The 24044-nt window shown below is 47.5% G+C and overlaps 1 protein-coding gene across 1 annotated transcript in view; it reads left to right on the forward strand.

Annotated features, from left to right (window-relative positions):
• The first annotated feature begins 19474 nt into the window (after positions 1–19474).
• Positions 19475–24044, forward strand: part of LOC149356280 (lysyl oxidase homolog 2-like) — a 51537-nt gene continuing 46967 nt past the window's right edge. Inside the window, exon 1 of the mRNA XM_089584162.1 lies at positions 19475–19606. Coding sequence (XP_089440288.1) covers positions 19578–19606 — 29 coding nt within the window. The 5' untranslated portion in view covers positions 19475–19577. The remainder of the gene's footprint in view (positions 19607–24044) is intronic.

Below are 24044 nucleotides of genomic sequence, written 5' to 3' on the forward strand. Positions count from 1 at the left end.
CAGCGTCGGCGTCTTTCCTTGCGGGGCATTCAGGATGAGACGGTGTGTGGTCGCCCTTGCAGTTCCAGCAGTGTGGTTCACATTCGTGTGGGGTAGTCGTTGGGTCTTGGTCAGGAGGAAACTGTTGGCTGCAAATCGAGCACCGAACAAGGCTAGGCTTGTTAGGACAGACGTCGGCACGGTGTCCTATGGCGTGACAATGCGTGCATTGTTTGCTGTGGGGCTTTTGCGGGTAGACGCGGTACACTCCGCTGTAGAAGACGGCATAGCGTGGTAGACGGGGCCCTTCGACGGTGAGCAGAAGTGTGTTGGTACGTCCGAGACGGCGGGCGCTTAGGAGTCGGGTGCCGTCAACACGAAGGTTAGCGGCAAAGTCATCTTCGGTAAAGTCCATGGTGATGCCGTGTATAACACCACAGGCGTTAAGGGGGTCGTTAGCTACGTACGAGGTGACTTCGTACTGTGTGTTGTTCAGTGAAACTTGCTTGAGTTGGAGCAGCTTGTCAGCAGCGGCTGGGCGGTGGGTATCGATGGCCAGGATGTTTTGCGAGGTGCGGAGTTTGATGTAGGTATTGTCACGTTCAGTCTTGGTTAGGCGGGCGGAATCCATGACGGACCGACAGAGCACAGGGAATAAAGTGTTGCCGAGGTTGAGGTGGTTCGCAAATTTCATGACGATCGTGGCTGCGGTGGCTTGCCGGGGCGCCGCGGGAGCACAGTGCTTGTGATTCAGCGCCTGGGCTGCTGACTGGCTAGGCGAGCTCCCCGCCGTTCCGGCTGCGAGCATGCTGGCGAGCACGGGGGGCGTTGCCCCGGCGGTACAGATGTAGGCTTGGCTTAGCGCGCCCGGCGTGGGCGGCCAGCCAGATGCTGATGTGCCAAAAAACGGCGCAGAACGCTTGGAATTTTGATTACCAGGCGTACAGGCGATGAAGTAGCGCTCCTGTAGACCGGTTGGTGGCGATCCGAGGTCAGGAACCTGGACGTAGACGTGATTTTGCTGGAGCTCGGTGTGCGCACAGCCGATCACGGTGGCGCTGGTGGCGCCCCGCCACATGATGAGCTACAACAATGGACCTATCACAATTGCATTTTTGCTAATCTCGGTTTACAAGTGGCCAGGAGAGCGCCGAGCCTATGACCGGTCATCCATCGGAAGGCTCTACGGAGCCACCCCTGGCGGACTTCATGGCAAAGCTTTTTGATGATTTGCTTCTTCGCCCAGACAAATTAAAACAAAGCCGGGAGAAGCAACTTGCAAAACGTAAGTTGGCGCAGAGTAGCCCTAAAACCGAAGGGAAACAATGGAGATCTTGCAAAATTCAGTGCACTTGTTTCGTCCAAGTATGATTATGTATTGAAATCCTAAGTACGGACGAAAAAAGATGTAACGGATCTGAAGAGAAATACAGTTGACTTGGAATCCGCCACTCGAAAAAACTGCTCAACTTTTTTGGTTAGGAACGGCCGTGGAGAAAGTAGAGCTGTACTGAAGGAGAAACGGCTTCGAGGTTCATGGTGTAAAACCAAGTCCTGGATGTTAAGGCAGCTGTTCGACCTACAGCGAGCAAACTCACGCTAGAGGCTCCTAGTCGTGACAAAATCGAGAATATTCACCAAACTGTACACCAGGCAGACACAGCTCCTGCACCATTTGCAAAGTTTCCAACCCAGAAAACAAAAATGAGGGAGACACTTGAGTTCCCATTTTAAGGGCATGACTCAACAGCGTTTATGGCTCCCTTTAGCGGTTTCTCGTAATACGAAGTCACTGTTCTTTGTTCACGTTCCCACAATTATGACAACACAATATCCACAATTAGGTCTTTGAACTCTTCCACACCGCATTTTATGAACATAATGTTGCTCTCATTAGTATCGCTACTTTCCACGTCTCTCGTTCACTCCACTAATAGCCATATTCATAGCTTCATACTAAGCCAACACCACACACACATCACCCCCCCCCCCCCCCTAATAGATCAGCCTACTTTACGCTTGAAGTTCAGAATGGTGCAAAAGACACACACACAGGAAAAATAGGGGATGACACAAAGAGCGCCTTGTGTCATCCTTGTGTAGGCCCTCTTTGTGTCATCCGCTATTTTTCCTGTGTGTGTGTCTTTTGCGCCATTCTGAACTTCAATCATGAACCAACTAGCCCCAAAGCAAGTTCTTCTGCTACTTTACGCCCCTACGTGGCCTAACCAGTACCGTGCCTGGCTGTTGACCGAAGGGTCGCGGTTTCGAATCCCGACAAGTTATGGAAATTTTTCTTTACGTAGAATCGATTACTGTATAAAGGTAAGTAGTCTGAGGCATGCGCACACCTTTAATTGACATTAAAAGTCCCCTCTTCAAGCCGCCGCGGTCGCTCAGTGGTTACGACACTGGCTGCTGACCCGAAAGGCGCGGGTTCGATTTCGAAGGAGGCGAAATTCTAGAGGCCCGTGTGCTGTACGATGTCAGTGCACGTTAAAGGACCTCAGGTGGTTGAAATTTCCGGAGCCCTTCACTACGGCGTCGCTCATTGCTTGAATCTCCTTGGGACGTTAAACCAAGTCCTCTCTTCAATTACTTTCATTCCAGACATACACGCGTGACGTGCGTTTTTCGACACAACAACGCAGGTGGAACGACGCCGGGTTTTGTGCTCAATGGAAGCCTTAACACTGTCGCATTGAGAGATGGTCGATAGTTTACGATATTTAACGTCCCAAAGCGACTCAGGCTATGAGGGACGCCCTATAGTGGAGGGCTCCGGATAATTTCGACACTTGTGGTTTTTTGACTTGCTCCGAATTCGCACAGTACATAGGTTTCTAACATTTCGCCTCAAGGGAAATTCGACCACCACGGCCCGGATCCAACCCGCGTCTTTCGGGTCAGCCGTCGAGTATCATAACGAATGATCCTGGGAACAAAAGAGAAATAGGGGGGAAATAGTGCCCTAAGTGGTGAAAAAATGCATACCAAAACGAGAATCTAAAACTGGTTATGGAAAAACTGCTTTGACAGACGAAGAAAATGAGATACCGTTTTCGTGGCTTAAGAATGAGCTTTATGAAGAAAATCAGAAGGTGGCTGAATGGAGATGTAGAGTGGTAGCGTAACTTCCACAGATGCCCATATGTTCAAAACATGGCGGCTCATGGTGCGGAGCCAGCGCCCTCTTCGAAATGAGTGGAAAACTAAACAATCGGGTTACAATTTTAGAAAATCAACATAGGCCCTGATTTCTGGTGAGAAAACAAACCCTCGAACGTCTCGACGCTTATAGCGACACATGTGATAAAGAAGAAGACAGAAGACACGACGAGTGCAGACTACCGTCAGTCAGCGCTCGTACAGATGAAGGCAGAATTTAGAGAAGAAAGTTTGCAGGTGCGTTCTAGCCTGGAGAAAATGCGACTACTATCCAGCAGTTACACATCAACTAATATCAGCTCCAACAGATGGTAGGCATAAACAAAGTGAAATCGCGGCCCGTAAGATCAAGATGAAGTTCCCTGAACAAAATGGACAGTCATTACCAAAAGAATAATTTAATGATTTCTCAATGGAACTGCAGATATTTTAAAAGAAAGCAGGCCGCATCCCAGCAATATGTAAATAAAGTTGATCAACAACTCGCGGCAATAGCGCTGCAGGAGGCCGATGCGGACGCAAACCTAACGGAATACAAGAACTTCCATCTCCACGCATGCACATGCATATTAGTACGCAAAGAATACGCTGCACAAATAGGTCATCTGTGACTGGAGAGGGTAGAATATACTCGCATATAAATGCTGCCACTTCGAAGGGAAAGGAATAGCAAGACAGCCGCCGTGGTGGCTCAGTGGTTACGGTGCTCGGCTACTGACTCGAAAGACGTGGATTCGATCCCTACTGCGGCGGTCGAATTTTGGTGGAGGCGAAATTCTAGAGGCCCGTGTACTGTGCGATGTCAGTGCACGTTAAACAACTCCAGGTGGTCGAAATTTACGGAGTCCTTCACTTCTGCGTCCCTCATAGCCTGAGTCGTTTTGGGACGTTAAACCCCAATAACCCAACCAATAAACCAAACCGAAATAGCAAGATTAATTAGATCGTAAGTATCTATAACAGGCTGAAGGATATGAGGGACTGGTTAGAGGAAATTAGGCTCATTAGAGAAGTGAAGATTGCTGCTACTGAGTTCACTGCTAATTGTATGGGACTTCAACGTGGCAAGCTACCTATGGGGCTGCCCCTGTGAGTTTGCGAAAGGAAAACGCTTAGCAGACACAATCACAAATGAAGCGCTAACTATATTAAAGGGACTATACAGTAAATTAATTGCAATTACGTAAAGCAGATGAGAGATAGGCATTCCATCACTCGTCACCCCAGCGCAAGAATTTTTGAGCTAGCATCAATAATAACGAAGTTATAGGCGATTAAAAATCACGCTCCTCCTCTTCCCCCTCAACTCATACGCGCGGAGCACCAAGAAAAAAATAAAGAAAACAGCTCTGGGACTGCGCCCCGCCCATGAATACGTCATTCGCTGACGTTCGGTTTGCGACTTCCGGTTGTCGCACCCAGCACCCCAGCAGCCGCGTCTCTCCGGTCTCTCTTCGCCTTCCTGGATCGCGGCGCACGTCGGATTTCTTTGCTTGTCACTGCGACGAAGGCACTGCGAGTGGTTCCCGAACTCACGACAGAAAGAGGCGGTAGAGGTAAACTGAAAACATATGCGTGAAGGCAATGCCCTGGCTCGCGCTTGCCCGAGGGGGCCGCGCGGCGGCTCGGGCAGACGATTTTCACGGCTACCGGAAGCGTACCCGTGACGTCTGGCTGCCGTGGCTCCTGCGAATGACAACTTGTGGTGGCCTGCCGACGTCACGGGATTAGTGACGTCTATTTTCCCGATTTTAGTTTCAAAGTCGATCCCTACGAAGACACCAACCGGCCCGCGAATTTTAAAAAACGCGGTTTTTAAAAGTTCATAATAAATTGCCGGCTCAGTTCCGAAGACTCATACTTGGTGTGAATGCTTCTTAGCATCATTTCTAAGTATTGAAAACATTTACAAGTGACTTTTAATTCATTGCATAGTCCCTTTAACGTACCCGAGAAAGCCTACCACAAGGGAGAATAGTGTCTGTAAGGACACAAGTCCAGATCTGACAACAAGGAAAGAATGTAAGACATGCAGCCTGGGAAAATTTGAATGAAAACTTCGGAAGCGGTCACTTTATTCTGCAGACGACGGTGGAGCATAACACGAGCAACAGGAAGAGGGTGACCGCGATAGTTACAAATTTAGATAAAGTCAGGGAGTGCAAGAAAAAGGGGCACAACACTGAAGATTATGAGGCATGGGCGAAAGCGCTTTTGCAAACTCACCCTATCCGAAAACATTGGTTGCGACTATAGAATTTCTTGATATAACTAGAGGGAAAGCTGGCGGCGCTACACTTCATCCACCATGGAGAGGCGGAGAAATGCCGGGAAGTCCAGGTTTCCTACTTGGCTTGCTATCGTAAGGCACAAAACGAGGATTCATCAGTAAAAATACGGCTCTTCTCTAGGCAAGCCTCGAAAAAATGCTGTGAAAGCTTCCATACCGGCCTAACACTGAACTTTCATATACGTTAAATCTACTGAACAAGCGAAAAGCGCAGTACTGAAATAATCTAATCTGCGCATAGAAGAGTGCCTCGCGGCGCAAATACCAATTTCGAGGTTCAGTCCACGCTTTCAGCCTAACATTATAGCCAAGCCAAACACGAAACCTCTCTTCCCACCATTCCCGTGGTGGATGAAGTGTTCTTTAAGAAACTCGCATAGACAGTGACGCCAGCTTTCCCTGTAGGTAATATTTAGAAACTCTATGGTTGCAGCCCGCACCGATCCCAGCTTATGAATAGAAAACACAATGAAAATGAAGGTATCGGTGCTCATACCCACGGAAGAAACACGAAGAACATTGTACACACTCACGCATAGACAACCAGTGCCCATTAAAACAACAAATCTGGTTTCGAACGCTTCCAGCAGGAACGGCTGCATTCTGTCGGCCTCTCCTAGTGTGCTACGGTGGAATCCTCGCCCTTCGCTTTCAACGCGTTTGCTAACTGCTGCGCTCGGAGTTGCGGTTTTGCCGCTCCGGACTTTGGTCATCTGCGCTAGCTTTTTTCTTTTTTTACCATTAAATGCTCTTCGCCAACATCTTCAGCAAACGGTGGCGAACATTGCCCACGCCGAAGCTGCGTAGAACGTTTCTCAAGCATCGCAAAACTATTCGTTTAAATGCTAGCCAGAGCGAAAAAAAACTTCCATCCCATTGCCATGCAGCTCCTAAGTTCTCCGGTGACTCGGACCACTCGGCTGTCGCCGCAGCGTTTTTGTCTTTTACGGCGTGAAAACTCTCTCTCTCTCTCTCTCTTAGCCTGCTTACGCTTCCCATCGATCAACTTAAGGTACAAGACAATACAAAATTTCTTTTTCACCCTACTGTTTTAACCTATGCTTGATCAGGAAGGAGAGGAATAAATGTAGGACCACATTTCAGTGACCTTTTTGCATCGCCTCCGAGTGGCTAATGAAGTCTTTATTGATGTGCATTGCATTGTATTGTATAGTTTTAGACTGTAATTGATTGTACCTCATTTCAGTGTATTGCAGAGTACTGTATTTGCAAGCAGTGCGTCAGTTTACACTATATATGTCTTGTTCTCCCCTGCTTATGCAATGCCCCAACAGGGAGGGAGTGGGGGAGGAGGGGGGCTTAAGGGTAAATAAAGTATAATGATGGGAAGTCATCGACCCCCCCCCCCCCCCCCCTTTCGGGAATCCGGCAGACAGGGCTATTTCGGCTCTGGACCTGAAGGGGCTCTTTAAACATAGTAAAATTCTAGAGAATTTGAACGCCACCAATTGCGGCGAGGTAACATTCAGATGTATACAAAACTTTTCAGAAAATAGGAAAGCTTATATCAGATTTGGCAATGAAAAATTCGGGCCCATCATTCTGGGAAACCGACGCACGCCTCAAGAAGCAGTTATATCTCCACTGCTTTTTAACGTTGCCCTCATGGGCCTCTCCGAGCGGCTCAGTGCCGTGGATGGCGTATGCCACGCCACCTACGTAGACGACATTACTCTCTGGTCGTCCCGGGGCAGCGTGGGGCAGATGGAGGGAGCCCTCCAAGAGGCCTCCTCGGTAGTGCAAGATTACGCTCGGGAGTGTGGTCTGGAATGCGCTCCGAACAAATCAGAACTCCTGCACATTGAAAAGGATGAAAACCTAGGTGAGAACATGCAAACTTACGTTAACGACACCCAGATATCAGTGGTGGAGACGCTTCGGGTATTGGGATTGCAAAATTAATAACCGGTGTAACAATGCGAAGGCCTTGCAAAAAATAAAGTCCACCTGCGAACAAGTTAGTAGGATGATTTTCAGGATATGCGGCAAGCATGGTGGACTTCTCGAAAAAGAAACCATTCGCCTGGTTCAGGCGTTCATCGCCAGTCGTGTGTTGTATGCGGCGCACTACCTCAAGCTGAGGAAGAGCGACCGCGGAAACCTCGACGCGATGATTCGGGCGACGGTTAAAGAGGCGCTAGGACTCCCTGCCAAAGCGTCTACGGAGTGCCTGCTCCAACTTGGTGTCCACAACTCGAGCTGATTGAGGCCCACAGAACAAGACAAATTGCCAGGCTGTCGGTGACCAGCGCCGGCAGGCAAGTCCTTCGGGACCTCAATCTCGCGCTGCCACCGAACGCAGAGTCGACATCCCGAATGCATGGAAAAATACTGCAAACAAAAACTCTTGACCCGGTTTATCGCCTCGCGCTGTGCGTTGTTATGTGTTATATAGCCCCCTGCTTGCTCCAGAATCGTCGTCGTCATCTTTCATCCTTTCGTTCTGCATGCTCTTGCTAATGCTCGGCGGCAGTGGTGCTGTAGCAGAGGCCGCGTGCAGTGTGGCCGGATGCGTCAGGAGATTTGGAGGATCCCCAGTGTGGCCTACGCCCCAAATATGCAACCGCTCACGAAGGTTTAAAGGGCGGTGAAAACGGCCGAACTTGTTGATAAATCCGTAGAACAGCGGGCGGACGCTACGGCGCGTCAAGCAGCGAGAGCAGAGAGGGAGGGTGAGTGTGCTGCCCAGAAGGGAAAAGAGGATCAGGTGAATGCGGTGGCACGTAAAGCAGCAAAAGCGGCGGTGAGGGACGCCGATCCCGCTGTTAGCTTGAAAGAGAAACAGCTGATGTGGCAGCTCCTGAAGCCTCGAAAGCAACCACGAAAACCAAGCGCTCTGCCCTGCTCGAAATAAACAACCCTTGAAAAAACTTCTTTAGGTAGCCTATACACTGTCCATAAACTTTTGTGAATAAAGTTTATATGCTTTCTACAGACAAATCCTATACACTAGTCTATAGATAATAAAAAGCCTATAGATGGTCTGCAGACAATCTGTAGATTTATGGCCATACACTTATAGTACAATTTGGTCCATGGGCAGTCTATAGACTATGACTAGACAAAACTAAATATTCATAGGAAGGCAATAAATGGGTTTATTCGGTTTAACGGCCCAAAGCGACTCAGGCTATGAGGGGCGACGTAGTGGAGGGCTTCAGATATTTCGACCACCTGGGGTCCTTTGATAGGCGCTAACATCGTATTGTAAACAGTCCTCTACCATTCTGCCTGTATCTAAATGCGACCGCCGGGGCAGGGATCCAACCCTCGTCCTTCGGGTCAGCAGCCGACCACCTTAACCACTGAGCCACCGCGGCTGCATGGACAGTCATTACAGTCTATAAGAAATCGACAGAAAGGGTATGTACCGCTTTTAGAACCGAAGTGGGCGAGTGCGGTGGCATGTGCCAAAAGTCCGAGCCACGATCTATGAGTAGACCCAGAATACATGACGCCTTTTCCAGCAAAGCATTTCATGCTTTCTCCAACGCTCGACGACGAGGTAGACGAAAATTTCAACTGCGACTGCACATGCTGCGAGAATAGGCCAGCAAGTGCGCAGTTCTCTGTTAGTGGTATTGCGTCATCGATGCGGGCGTTGCGGGGTGTGGTGAGGAGAAAGAAAATAATGACATCTCACTTCGGATTGTATCCAACCGCCTACAATGCGAGTGCGCTTGAGTATAGTTAATGAGGAGCTGGTCGTAGTTACTCTGCCGCCATCCAACCTCTCGTTGGAGTGCTTTTTCCCCGCGCCTCGGCCAACTGTCTCGAGAATAATACTCCAATCGACTTTGTGCGTCGCGCGCCCTGGCAAAACAAGGTCATGTGGGTGACCCAACTTTTCCTTCGTTCCCTTAGTACTGCGGTTCGCTTTCTCTGAATGCCCTTTCATCTGTGTTTCAACAGCGTCTTGGGCAAGACCTTCACCTAGTCAGCTGCCCTCGTTTGTGGCGTCAAGAGAAAAACGGCGTCAGCTTAGCACGTCTAACGCAATCGTGCGACAGGGCGCAGATAGTGTTTCCAGACACGGATCTCTTTTCGCCCCGCCGGATAGCAACCCAGTTCACTGCACGGTTTTTCATTTGCTTATTACACAGCTTTATTTTTTTTTAGTAAAGACATCTTTTAAGCGCTAAAAAGGCACACTGAGTTCTAACTAAACGTAAGCCATGTACTGAGGGCACCCAGGCGCCGTCCAAGTCCAGTTGCCAATGGTCGGTTGTGGTGAAAAACTTTTATTGTCACTTCCCCTAATCCGGGGCAGTTACGTAGGTCGAAACGGCGAACTCGAGGAGCTGATTAACAAGAACGACCTTGCTACTGCAATGCCACGGCTAGCGGATCAAATTCACGGCCCAAAATTAGAGCTGCGTCCGGAATGTTTCCAGCCCTCCGAACGGGAACTCCCGTCTGAACTTTCCGCTGACCCACATTCCGCGCTCAAGGCCTTGGCCAACGAGAACGACTCCAGACTGGCGTGCGTTATGCAACTCAACGCCTCAGATGGATGTTTGAGACGCACGCTGTTGCGCCACCTCCGTCACGACGCGCTGCGTAATCAGGGCCGCCACAAGTTCCGGCGCTTGCTGGCTAGCCGCTTAGGAAGGGGCTCCGAGATTTGTGTCGTCGCGCGAAGTTGGCCCCAAATGAATACTGTTTCTGCATCACGTCGAAAGTGGTGCTATGACGGCTGAAAACTGGCTCGACATTTTCCGCATCGGCTATTACTTATGACTGAGGTCACAAATGGGAGCATTGTTCCAGGATGCTGGGGGAGCAAATCGCGATGTGTGGTGTGTTTGGGCAAACCGTTACAGGCCATGATGATAATGAATTCGTATGGCGCAAGGGCAGCTTTCGAAGCTCCATGGCACAAAGCATTTACTAATACTCAAAGTGGGGCTAATTAGATGCATTTTCCAAGCTTTTCGCCCCAAATATGCCGAGCTGCAGGCCAGAAGTAAGCTTGTACCCATTGTATAATGGGTGGGTACCTGGAGGCGCTGGGGTTTGAACCCTGCACCTCCCTGCTCAAACCACGTGGCCCCCGCTGCGGTATGACCTGTAATGTACACGTGTACGTTGCAGGTGATAGGGGGGGGGGGGGGGGGGGGAGGTCGGCTCTGTTAGCGTATGGTTCCAGTGAGTTAGGTTTCGCCACGACGCTAAAGGCACATCTTGCCTTTGTGGGTGAGCGTCCTTCTAAGCACTCGTAAGCAGAAAAGAAGACGGCCCCTTAGTTTGCAATGCTCCTAGAGGAACGACGCGCATTCCGATAGACACGCGACCGAAGGTATTATCAACCACGTTTCTCGCATTACGGCCGAAATACAACTCCGTCAGGTCGAATGGCGGAGGTTATGCCCCATCAGAGTAATGCTGAATAGCAAAAGCGAGTGAGAGACCCAACAGAGTATCTCATACATATCAGGGCGCCCCATGTGCTGTAAAATTTCTTCCAGTACCAAACGTATACTGCCGAAGGCGTATTACAGAATGTAGCAGCAGAGCAGTTACCCTGCGCAATTTTCTTGCTCTTATTTTCTAATTACATAGTGCTTGTTTCACTCTTAATCACGGACATTTCTGTCATATTGAGCGCCGCATTACTCTCAGTGAATTTTCACGCTTGAATGCAGAGACGTCCCCATTTTTGTGTTCGCTTAAATACGAACGAAGACAACCGTGTAGAAAACAAAAATAGCAAGCTAAAGTTTTACGCCATTCTGACAATTTTTATGCGCAAATTCAGCGCACAAAAAGCAGATGCACCTCTTTTGTGTAATGGCATCGATCAGTCTCGGCGTGATATCAGTGGAGAAGTCTGAATCATGTGAACGATCTCTGTGTGTCCAGTTTTTGACTTTGAAATGAATTCAATGCCGACTGCCCAATGTCAAAGCTCGTCATTTGCATTTGAACTTCCTGCGAATAAAAAATTTGCTACTGCATGCCAATCCATTTTGAATGCCTTTGTATTCAATATTCTGCAATATTCTCAGCCAAAAAACCTGAGGGAGAAGAAAAACAATATTGCAACTACAAAATAGAAGTCAAACGTTGTGGTTAAAAGTGAAGCTACAAGCAAAAAAACCAAATCATAGTAAAAAAATCTCCCCACTATCTGGAATTCTGCGTACGAAATTTGTATCACTACTTGATCTCTGAATTCACTACTCCACAGCGCTGATCGGGAGCTCCCCAATTTTTGCCCTTGAAAAGTGAAGCTGGAATTCGCTGCAGGTACCTTCTTAAGGGGTGTGCGAATATTCGAAATTTTCGAATAGTGAACCATATCTCTTCCTATTAGATTCGCTCAACGAATAAAGTAATGCGTATGAAATATTATTTGAAATTAACTGAATATTTTATCAATTTTTCGGACAGTTTTTGAATAACTGGTACGAATTTCGAATAAGGCATCCGCAGTCTTCACCGATGACTGTTTCAATGACAGCCCGCAGCACGCTGCTGCGGTCAGACTGCTCAGGTTGAGAGTAGCGACGCGGTCCGATTCGTATCGAGGCGTTGGTAAGCCCATGCATGGCCTCCGAGATTGGGCGACGCGGTAGGGCACGTTCAGCAAACTCTGCCTAGCTGCCCAGTCTCAGAGGACATGGCCCATAGCATCCCCACCGATCATTTACTTATTTGTTATTTATTTATTGATACTGCAATCCCGGTGTCGGGGTTTTTGCACGGTGGGTAAAGAAAACTAAGCAGTTTAACGAAACAGGCAGATGTAAACAAGTAATAACAGTGCAAGTTGCAGCTCTGAAACACAGTGTCAAATAGAAACATATATATATATATATATATATATATAACATTAAACGATAAGTGTGTTCAAATCAACAATTGCAATATGCTGCGAGAACAACTTCAGTTCAGTAACGGTTGTTGCAACACTTCATTGTTAGTGAGGTTATTCCGATCGGAAATAGTTCGTGAAACGAACGAGTATTTAAAGCAGTTATTGCAGACGCGAAAAGGAGTTAAACTCAGCTCATGTTGTTGCCGGGTGGTATATCCAGATGACAAAACAAGCAAATCGGCGAGTTCGTTTCTGTAGTGCCCTTTAATAATTTGGTACATGAATTTAAGCCGTGCAGAACGATTTCGCTCAATTATTGTCGGCAGGCCAGCTTTGATTAAAAGATGTGTAACTGATGTATATCGGTAGTTGTTATATATGTATCGAGCAGCCTTCTTTTGAACCCTTTTCTTTTGAACCATCGCATCACTTCTACTGTGATGCGGCGCTAGCTTTTTCGCTATTCAGGTCAGATTGAGATAAAATTAAATATAGTTATTATACTTAACTCGTGCTGCGTAGCCCCTAGTAAAGATCAGTGTTGCGTCTTTTGGCAGATATGAGCTGTAGTGCCGTACCGCAGCATAGTGCTTAGCCATTTAGCACGAATATTCGTTTCGTACGAATATTCGTGCATGTGCTGAATATCTGCACTATTATTCGATCGTATTCCATTCGGTGCTTTCATTATTCCATTCGTATTCCACATAGCTTTCGTTTTCGATTCGGTTTTAAAAAAAAAAACTATTCGCACTGCCCAGGCTTTTTTATCCAATACATAATTTTCAGCGGAAGTTTCACGCTTCCAGCAAACTATGTGCTTATGCTACTCGCAGGCTTTCTCTGGTGGGTGAGGCCGATCTTGGGAATCTTGACGGCGCTGTGTAGTAGCTGTTGATACCTCTTTCGGTGCATTAAGTATATTTGAGCCAGGTATTGTTCCTACTTCCTAAACTGGCGCTCAAAGAGCGTGCTACACGCTGAATTCTGCCACCGAAATTCCTCTGCCAGACAGGGTCATGTTGGGCTTACAGGAAAGGACACGTAATTATTGAAGACTGCCGACAGCACGGCTAGAAGGTATAGCACATGTTGACAGGAACAGCGAGAAATTAAGCACGGACAAAATAGCACAAGCATGCACATTCTTCTTTTGCACTTTTGCCTCTGACTCTTTTTGTCATTTTTCGTTCCACTTTTAAGGCGTACAAAGGTAGGGCGCTTACGTTCATCCCAATGAAGCGATGAAGCGAGCGCTGCTTATATCGGTGCTGACCACTGTGCCTTTGTACCGTGACACTAATTTCTTGCTGTACAGACGAAAATCTCCGTTATCGTTTTCACTTTTTCCTGCAACTTATTCGCAGCCACTGCCATCAGCGACACCGCTGCATCTAGCGCATCGTTTAAAGACCAGTAGCCTTGTACTTTGACCCCAAAACAAGACAAACCAAAAAGCCTTTATTCTTGTGATCTATGCAAATGAGGCACCAGATAAAGGCGCTTCTTTTGCGCAAGAACCTGCTGGTATTTTCGCGTAATGATACTCGTGACATGCAAGCAGCTTTTTTCCAGTGTATTTCAGTCAGTGCTTCTTCCAGCTCAGGCATTTCACCTTTGGTCAGCATGATGTCAATGACATCGGTGCCCTAGTCGTACTCTTCCAGTGAACAGCCAATTGATGCCGGTGTTCCCTGTAAAAGCCAATGCGGAAAACATATTATTCACATGCTGGAAGACGCCTCAGGTCATGGGATTTCGGGGTATTCATATGAATGACAGCCATCTCTTTAATGTAAGGACTGTGTACCTTCGCATATTTCGCTCGTTATTTTTCAGTTCAGTCCGAAAGACACAGAAGCAGGTATGCCTAAGCCAATTGCTGGTTTGTGCCAGCGCGCAAGAAAGACAGGATGTTTGTTTGTTTGTTTGTTTGTTTGTTTGTTTATTCATACTGCAGAGCCGCTTTGACTCCAAGCAGGGGTGAGCGCAAAATATCACAAAGAAATAACATAAAGTACAAATGCTCTTGCATACACAGACACATAATACGATGTGTGCGTATTACAGTATACACATCCATATCAAACGCCCCGCCGCGGTGGCTCAGTGGTTACGGCGCTCGGCTGCTCGCCCCAAAGACGCGGGTTCGATCCCGGCCGCGGCGGTCGAATTTCGATGGAGGCGAAATTCTTGAGGCCCATATACTGTGCGATGTCAGTGCAAGTTAAAGAACCCCAGGTGGTCGAAATTGCCGGAGCCCTTCACTACGGCTTCCCTCATAGCCTGAGTCGCTTTGGGACGTAAAACCCCAATAAACCAAACATACATATCAAACGAACGCATTGCAAAGTTCACACACTGAAGGCTCTCAAATTGGCAAGAAATATTTTCACAGGCTAACTACTAGGCAGTTTGGCAGTTTGTTCCAGTTGGCAAGTGTGTTCACAAAAAATGAGTATTTAAATGTATTGCTATGAGCTGGAGATTCTTGAATCATTTTTTCATTGTTATGACGTGTACTTGCGCGGGAAACATGGGTAATTTACGGATGAGTATTGATTTTGATTAAGTTATTAATATCACATACAGTAACTTCAGACTGGCCTCTGTGCTCATCGCCTGCAGTGATTCTACGCCAAGAATGTTTATCATATTTGCTACGCTGTGAGTTCTTCTGTAGTTATTGCAAATAGAGCTATAGCTTCTGTAGCTATGTTTTTGCTCTGTATGGATCCCATAAACAAGACGCGTACTCGAGGCGAGACCGCAACAAAGCCTTATACGCCGCCAACTTCACCTGTAATGGAGCTTTGGGCAGCTTGCGTACAAAGCACCAAAGGGACTTCACGGCACTCGCGCAGATAGTGTCCATATGAGTATCCCAGTTCAAAGCATTAGTGATTTGAACTGCAAGGTATTTAACAACTGAGGATTCTCTGAGTGTCTCTCCACCTATAGTGTACGGGTGCTGCAGAACCCTTTTCTTTTTACATATCCGAAGGAACAAGCACTTCTGAGGGTTAAGAAATATGCTCCATTCAGAGCACCAGATCAATATTTTGCGCAGATCGCTGTTCAACTTAACTTGATCTGCTGTGGAGTTCACTGTTGTATACAGAACGCAGTCGACTGCAAAAATTTAATTTTTACTTCAGGATCTACCACATTCACAGTGTCATTTATATAGATTAAAAATAGGATAGACTCCAGCACTGATCCCTGCGAGACACCAGAAGTGACAGGAAGCGCATCGAAACAATGGTTGTCGATGTGGGCGTTTTGAAATCTGTTATCTAGATATGCTCGAATAAGGTCAATAATATTAGAATTGATTCCGGCTAAGCAAAACGTTTACATGAGTTTATTGTGAGGAACCTTATCAAAGGCTTTTGCGAAGTCCACAAATACTACATCCATTTGCTGTCTATCTTAACTGCTAAGAAAAAGTCATGACAAGAAGTAATCAACTACGAGACTAGTGATAAACCGCGTCTAAAGCCATGTTGCACATCAGATAAGAAATCGGTCGCTTCTAAGAACTCAGGGATCGGCAGATCACATGCTCGAAGATTTTGCACCTGGTTGAAATAAAAGATATCGGGCGGTAATTGGACACGCAGGAACGATAATTCACATTAAAGATGGGTGCAACGTCATGAAATTGTTAACAAATGTATAGTTCATTGGCATAAGTGAAATTTCCCAGGGAAATTAGTATACATATATTGTTATTACTCAGCAGCGATCAAGGTGCATAACGGCTGCAGTAAGTGACTGACTTCTAGAAGTCAAGAAGCAATACATCAATAGCTAGCTCATAAACAATTGCTGGAATTCAGCATGAACGTATTGCATTTTCGTAATAAGTATGAATTCTTCGTAAAATGTCGCGACGAGTTTTCCTTAAAGGCGTGTCTTTAACAGCTTTTTACCACCGGTCGTCCTTCCAAAACTGGCCAGGACAAGCTGCCTAAATAAATTATCGTGCGAAAGGATACCAAGCGCTCTTCTACGTCAAAAAGCCTGTTTTTAAAAATTGCATAACATCTTAGGTGCATAACATATTTAGTCACAAATAAGAAAATGTATTTCTCGCGCAACATATCTCAACAATGTTCCGTCGGTCTCTGTCCCTTCTCTCCCTCTGCATGTGTGTGTGTGCGTGCGTGCGTGCGTGCGCGTCCGTGTGTGCGTGTGCGTGCGTGCGCGCGTGTGTGTGTGTGTGTGTGTGTGTGTGTGTGTGTGTGTTGCGTCTTTTCTCTTCCGGTTTTCTTAAATTACTTCTATTCTTCAATTATCCTTTTCTCGTTTTTTTTCTCTACTTTTTCTCTTTTAACAGTAATGTCTCTACACCACCTTTTTCTCTTTTCCTGTCCCCTTACATAGTTCGTCGTGAACGGATAACACAATGTTCTCATTCGCACGTCGCCTGATTTCTTTGAGCAAGCAGAAGGAGCGTTGGGAGTCGATGGAGGCCGTCCGGGCTAACGTGCTATCGTCAGCTCTATGAAAGGGAACACGCGAGCGTGTGGAAGATATTCTCGAACCCTGCCTGTGGCGATATAGCGGTGGTCACTTTCAAAAACGAATCGTAAAGGGAGGTGCGGTCCGACATTGTGAGAAGCAGGCGAGGCCGCAGAACACTTTCACCACATTGCGAAACGCAGCCGCCCCGTATCGCCGCAAGTGGCGTTCCAGACTATCTGTCACGCACTCCCGCGTTCCCTTTCATAGAGCCCTCGACTGTACTTACGGTCCCACTCGAGGCGTGGCCACTCCTGGGCTCTCAATCAAATCGCGTCAGTGGAGTGACGCGATCTGATGGACTCCGCTGGGTGCTCACCACGGTCGCGGGATTTTCTAATTGCGCGAGAAACGGCCGAAGGTTGTTTTTTGATATTCCAGACTGGTATAGCCTTTACTAACAGCCAGCTACAAACCTGTATTTACAACGAGCCGCCCAGCTCTGTCAAAAACTAAACTATTAGAATTTAGTTAGCCAGCAAACTAGCTAAAGCGTTTCGCCGGTTTTATGGTGTCCGCCAGGTCTGGCATTGCTATGCTGCAAAAACAAACAGTCATCTCAAAAAGCCTGTTTTTAAAAAAATTAGTGGCGGGCTTTGCTTAAACACCTGGTGTATGAGGAGACACTGCGGCGTTTTGGAGGGAAAAATGACGCAGCATACATCAGATGGGCTCCGTCACGGACGGCCACCCTGCTTATAGCCAGTTTAACCACTCAGAGTCCAGCGCCTGTGTCAATCACCTTCATTGCCCTGTGTGCGCGCAGTTTCTTTCTGTCGTGCCAAACCAACTAGACGGTAGCAGCACCGTAGTGAACATATTTTCATTCTCCCTCTCAAATGCATTAGTTTCCGGAAAAATGAAGCTGTAGATTCTGCCCCCCGGCATCAGCTCCGATATCATTGATTGTTGCGTTCTGTTTTGGGCCACACTTCTGGCACTGTTTTCAAACAGAACCGAAATGTGACAGTACATCAGTAACAAACGTATTGGTTTGTGCACATCTGTAATTTTTTCTGAGTGCGCCCAAAAAATGGTGGCTTCCAAAAGGTTCCTTGATGAGCGCCAAAGTATGAGTAGGGGTTGTAATTTACGTTCGTTTTTTTTTGTTTGCTTGAAAATTCGGCGGACATTTTTGGGTGTTTATTTTAGAACATGGTTTTTCGTCCTTTTTCCGTGGCTATTATTGTCCACGAATGAACTAGCTGTTTTTTTCTTGTTTTTTTTTTTGGGGGGGGGGGGGGGGTGAAGGCATATAATGCGCAATCCATGCGCGGCAGAAGATCTCTTAAATTTCACCTTGGCTTTCTATCATCATCAGCATTCAATTTCTCTGGTTGTAACACCCAAATGGTCGTTAATAACTACTCTTAAAGCGCTTATTGCCCTGCTTGCAGAACGAAATGTTATTACCAATAAAAATGGCGCTGAAGGTAAATAATGGACAGTTGAACAAAAATACGACTTAACATTAATTTATAAAAGGTCAGTTGGCGTGTCAGGGGGTGCTTGTGCTACCTTGAGTGACAGGGCAGGATATCACGTGCTTTGCGGGCTGACAGCAGCGATGGAACTGCCGCTGAACCATCGTAAATATAGGCAGTGCATGATACTTTTCCTTGACAGTTATGCATGGTTTCGAGTGTATTCGCATGCAAAGGAGACACCAGATTAAGAAGGGGGGAGGGGGGGGGATGCCAGTGAACAGCGCTACGCTAGCAGACGACGTGTGGCGACGAGGTGGAGCCTCTGAACGTGCAGATGCATATAAGGGAACGAAGCGATACTTGAAAATGTACAGCTGCGCTATTTAACCCATCGTTGCAGCATCTAACCACGCCATTGGCTCCCGAGCTTCCTTAATTTTCCCCTTTGGATGCAACTCCTACTCGACAGGCAGCTAGATGCGGCGTGCATGCCAAGAACAGTGTCCTTTCTCGGTTAAAACAGAATTTCGCGAACTTAGTTCGGAGTACTTCTATCGTTTTGTTTCTTCGGTTTAAACCGATAAGTCCAAACCCTACTTATAGGGTTTCATGGATCACACATAGATAGCACATGGAGTTCTTCATCGTATGCCAGGCCGATTCGCATCTTTTTTTCTCAGTCCATCAAGAACGACCACATTCTTGCATTGAGCATGGATGGGTGGCAGGGGCGGCGCGACAGGCGAAATAAACTTCTGGTTTCCAATGCACTGAGGGAATCCCTCACCCCTCACCCGTACGAGGGCGCTGCACTTGTACAACGAACCGCAGTCAACAAGCGCACGACCCGGCTAACGACGGTTGCGTTGGGTTGCTTAGCCTCTGTGCGTACTGAAATGCAATCCAGCCTGCTTTGCTCTTCGTTTCTTGATACCAGCGGCAACGCTGACGACGCCTGCCTGCAGAGATTCGCATCATAGGCCCGGGTATCGGCCGCACGCACCCGCCTCAAGCAGAAGGTGGCTGTCAGCGGGAGAGGGCCCCGCCCCCTGGACGAGCGTCGGGCGCACGTGGCTCTCGAGGGGGGCCCCCGCCCTCTACGCTGTGGCTCGCATCGCGCCCTCCAGATGCACGAGTGACGCACTCTGGCACTCTTGGCGACTCGGGAGACGCCGCCGCCGTCCCGTCTGGCCGCGAGACACAAGACAGCTGCGGCCGCCGCTCACGACCCCCCCCCCCCCGTCCTCCCCGCGGTCCGAGCGACAGACCGTCCCGAGGCGCGAAGCAGAGAGGCGCACTGTGCGGACGAGTGGCGGCTGCTGCTGGGGAGCCCACCGGAACGAGCATGGCTGCTGTGCACGGCATCGACACGAGGTGAGCGCCCGCGTTGCCCCCGCAAGCTCAGGGCGGTGACAGGGTCCACGCTGCTGGAGCAGTTTGGGGTTATTTGTAGCCGTGATATTGCTCGACTGTCGGCCAAGAGCATTGTACATATTGAACAAAGAGCGTGACTTTTACGTTAAGCACTGCTATGCGAAAGAATGATGGTCAATGAGTGGCGGCATGAGCAACGCAAATCACTCCGCGACCCATTGACATTTTTCCTGAGTCTTAGTAGCCGCCGTGTCGACGATTGGCTACAGGAGTGCTACAGCGATTTTCACGGGTCATTAGCTCCCAGGGGCTGACTGTTCATGTCTGTCTGGAATATATCCGTAATAAAGACTGCTAACTATCGCTTCAAAAGGCAAGTAAATTGCAACGAAGCCGAGCCCCAGTGCAGCGCTGCTACTTCTGTGGCACATCACCATTTAGCGGCTCTTCTCCGCTCAGCCTGTCTGCGTAACTAACGCTTCAAAAGTGTGATTCCTTACGCAGAGAAAGAATACTGCAAATAAAGTCGTTTTGAATGCGCGGGTGTATGAAAAAGAGCGGCCGTAGACGGGGAAGCGTTAAGGGCAAAGTAACCAGCTTATTAATGCCCATTCATGGAAAAAAGAACTAGGATTCATGCGAGCTAATGGAAGCATGACGCACCAAACTCGCGCTCTATACACAAACTTTCCTTGTAATGCTCCCCAACTCACTATTGCCAATCGTACGTGGTGCCCCACGGTCCGCGTCTGTCGTGCTGTTCATAACAGCTGCCAACGCTTTTGTTTGAAGAGCTACCGAATCAAGATGTCACGTCGGAAAGATATCATTATTTGCGTTATTTGAAATATTTCAGTTGGGTAATGAGACATTTCGGAAAGGAGTCAGAACTATCCCCCGGGCCTCCCATCCATTGCCGTTTGGCACATTGCCTACTGATCACCTCAATGGCTACGCGGAACTTCGATGCAGCTTCCCAAAGCTTTATCGTACATCTGTTCATAGAAATTTGAAGCAAATGTACGCCCACTCAAATGGCCACAATATATATGTGTATATACACATAACTTATGACAGAAACCCACAGAAACCAAAGAGCATTGGGGACTTTTTCTTGTTTTTCTAATTTGTGGTGTTCATCAATAAATATTTTTAGCGATTATTTCATCGGTTAAAGGTAATTGATTAAGAAGGTATAAGAACAACCATCCACATGCCGGTTGTGGGAATCGAACAAACGACCTCCGAATTACGCGTCCGGTGCTCTACCGACTGAGCTACGCCGACGGCTGTCCGATGATTTGCTTTCGGGGGTATTTAAATTTTACGCGTGACCTAACCTTGAGAGTGTTCAGCAACGCCACCCTCGTCCATAAGCGGCGGATCTAGATGTAGTGCGTCCTATATTTCTACTGGCGTGACATGGAACGTCATCGAATGGCGAGGGAGGAAGCTATGTGAGAACCCTCTAATGCATGTGGATGCTTTTTCTTCTGCTTCCCTAAGCAATTATCTTTAAGCGATAAAATATTCACTAATAATATCCATTCATCAACAGCACAAATTAAAAAATTCTGTGGCTGTCGGCTTCTGTCATATGTACAACGAGCCCCTCATTTACCTTCTCTTGTGTGCTTATATACATTAGGTGCTTCAGGGAAGGTGATCAGTAATTTTTAAAACTAGGGTTTTTGATGTAAAGAGAAGTTTTTTGAGGCATAGTAATATCAGTGTTGACGGACGTCAAAAAACAGGCGAATCATGTTAACTAGTTATGTTTTTAATTAAATTGATAGTTAAATTTTTAACTATTGTCAATAGGCGGCCGCTTCCAATTAGTGATTTGTAGCCGACCGTTAGTAATAACCATATCCTTTTTTAGAAATTCGAAAACGCGATTACCCTCGCCGCTGTGGCTCAACTATTTTGGGCCATTTCTGGCACCATTCGAAAACCACGCGCCGGTGGCAGGGCTAAAAGCGACGTCAATCAAACACGTCACTTTGCACGTGGTCTGCACTGTCCCGCCCAGGCTGGAACATCGTGACAATGCGCGCTTCGGCTGGTGCTGCGCCGATGAAAAGTGATAAGGTGCTCCGATGGCACCCGCGGCGAGCATATGCTTTGCTGATGCATGGCAAGAGCGATAACCTAGGAATGACGACAGCACATGCAACGTAGCATAAAGCGGCGCAAAGTATTCAGAAATAAAACAACAATGAAAGCAGCGGAGGCAGCTAATGTCTTGAAGTGGACATCTTGTGAGCAGACTGTCTTCTCGTCAGTTGAGCGCTGACATGGCCGCAACTGTTGGATGCCGCTTTTCGACCACTGAAATGGTTGGCATTGTTACCGCGTACGTGCGCGCGCTGAAGAATGCCACTTTAGCGGCACGGTTGTACGGAGATGCGCATCCTGGTTGCCGTGTGCCCTCTCGCTGCACTTTCACAAGAGTCTTCAGCCGTTTTGCGAGAACAGCGTCGGTGCAACCTCAGCGTCAAAGAAGTGGCTCAGTTTTGAGCGAAGAGTTTGAAACGGGCGTCTTGGCCTATGTGAACGTCAACCCACAGGAAAGCGTGAGAGAAATCGGGGATGCATTGGAATGCAGTTCCTCTTCTGTTTGGAGAGTTCTCAAAAAGCAATACATGTATCCGTACAAGGTATGCCTGCACCAAGCACTGGGAGGGTCTGATTTTCAGCGGTGGCTCGACTTCTGTAACTGATGCCTAATCAAATGCGAGGACAGCCCTGAATTTTTAGACAACGTGATGTGGACCGATGAAGCGCACTTCTTGAGAAATTAAACGGTAAATCTGCTCAACGCCCATTATTGGTCGGCCGTCAACCCATATTGGGTACGTGGACAATGACATCAGGTTGGATGGTCCGCAAATGTATGGCGCGGGATATTTGAAGGACGCATTGTAGGCCCCTACTTTATTGACGGGAACCTGACCGGCAGGAACTACGCCGAGCGCATCCAAAATGTTGGGGTGACGAACTTCGCCTCAGAACTTCCGCTTAACGAGCTGAAATTGATATGGTTTCAGCATGACGGAGCTCCGCCATACGCATTCTATCATGCTGTGGACGTTTTGGACACGAACTTTCCCGGGCAGTGGATTGGGCGCGGTGGACCGACTGCTTGGCCTCCGAGATCACCAGACTTACCTCCCCTGGACTTTTTTATCTGGGGATATGTGAAGAATAAGGTTTATACGACGCAGCCCTCCAGCGTTGATGACCTGAAGCATGGAATTACTTTGGCCTTCACAAGCATTCCGCAGGACATGATTGAGCGCTCTGTCCGCGCGATGAAAGATCGTTTTTTGCAGTGCATTGCCATGGAAAGACAGCTTTTCGAGCACGTGCTGTAATGCTCTTGTATTGTACAGGGGCGATGGAAAGAAATGCGAACAATGCAGAGCCTAGGCGCTTCGTTATTCGTATTTCTTTTCATCGCGCTTTTACTTCGGTGGTAGCAGAAATACGCTATATTCTTCCGTGATGCATTCTAGGAGACCTCTAAGGTCTTTTCCTTACAACCCAGGTAAACGCGCCATGAAAAGAAATTCGAACCGCGGAGAGCGTAGGCGTCGCGTTGTTCGCGTTTCTTTCCATCGCGATAATACACACAGCGTAATTGCTGACTGAGACACACACACATTTTTTTCTTCCACACGCGCAAATTTTCTGCCCTGTAATAAATAGATGCTTATAGTTAGATTTTTATTCCTCATAGTTGCACTGTCGAATATTTCGGACACTGTTTCTAGAACTTCAAGGATAATTTAGTCCGCTTGAGCGTCTTTACCGTCCGCCTAAATGTCATTAACACATGTTATTGCACTTCAGCCTTGTAAAGGTGACCTGCGTAGCTTGGAAGCAGAATACATAAACTCATGTCGGCATACTGTTAGGTCCTCTGTTTTCTTTTCCTTTTATTTTACAAACGATCGCTTGGAAAAAGAGATCAGTACAAAAGACTTTATACGTGCCGTTTGCTGACTCACGCGTTATCGAATATGAATGAGTCACTGCCTTGTTAATTACACAGTAAAACCAATTAACCCTGCTTACGTCCTTACATACTCATGCTATTGTTGTGAAGGCTATAGTTATCGAGGAATTTTGGCGGAGCCTTTAACAAATTTCAAACCCTGTGAAAAACTATTATAAAATTCAAAGTATATACGGGAAAGCAGAGCGAAGGCGACGAAAGGCAAATGTTCCAAGAACAACCTTTCGACACAAAAAAAAAAGCGAAACGTCGCCTGGAGCGGAAGAATATGCGGATAATTAAAGCGTGAAAAGTGACAAAGCAAGGAAAACAACCGTTGAGCGCGCATTTCTTGCCTCAAAATCCCCTGCACAGCAAAAATGAAAAAAAAAAAGAATAGTACGCGCGTAACTTCATTTTACATCTGCCGGAACGAGA

This window comes from Amblyomma mixtum, chromosome 3 (assembly GCF_055824585.1).
Source record: "Amblyomma mixtum isolate Tamu chromosome 3, ASM5582458v1, whole genome shotgun sequence".
Lineage (NCBI taxonomy): Eukaryota > Metazoa > Arthropoda > Arachnida > Ixodida > Ixodidae > Amblyomma > Amblyomma mixtum.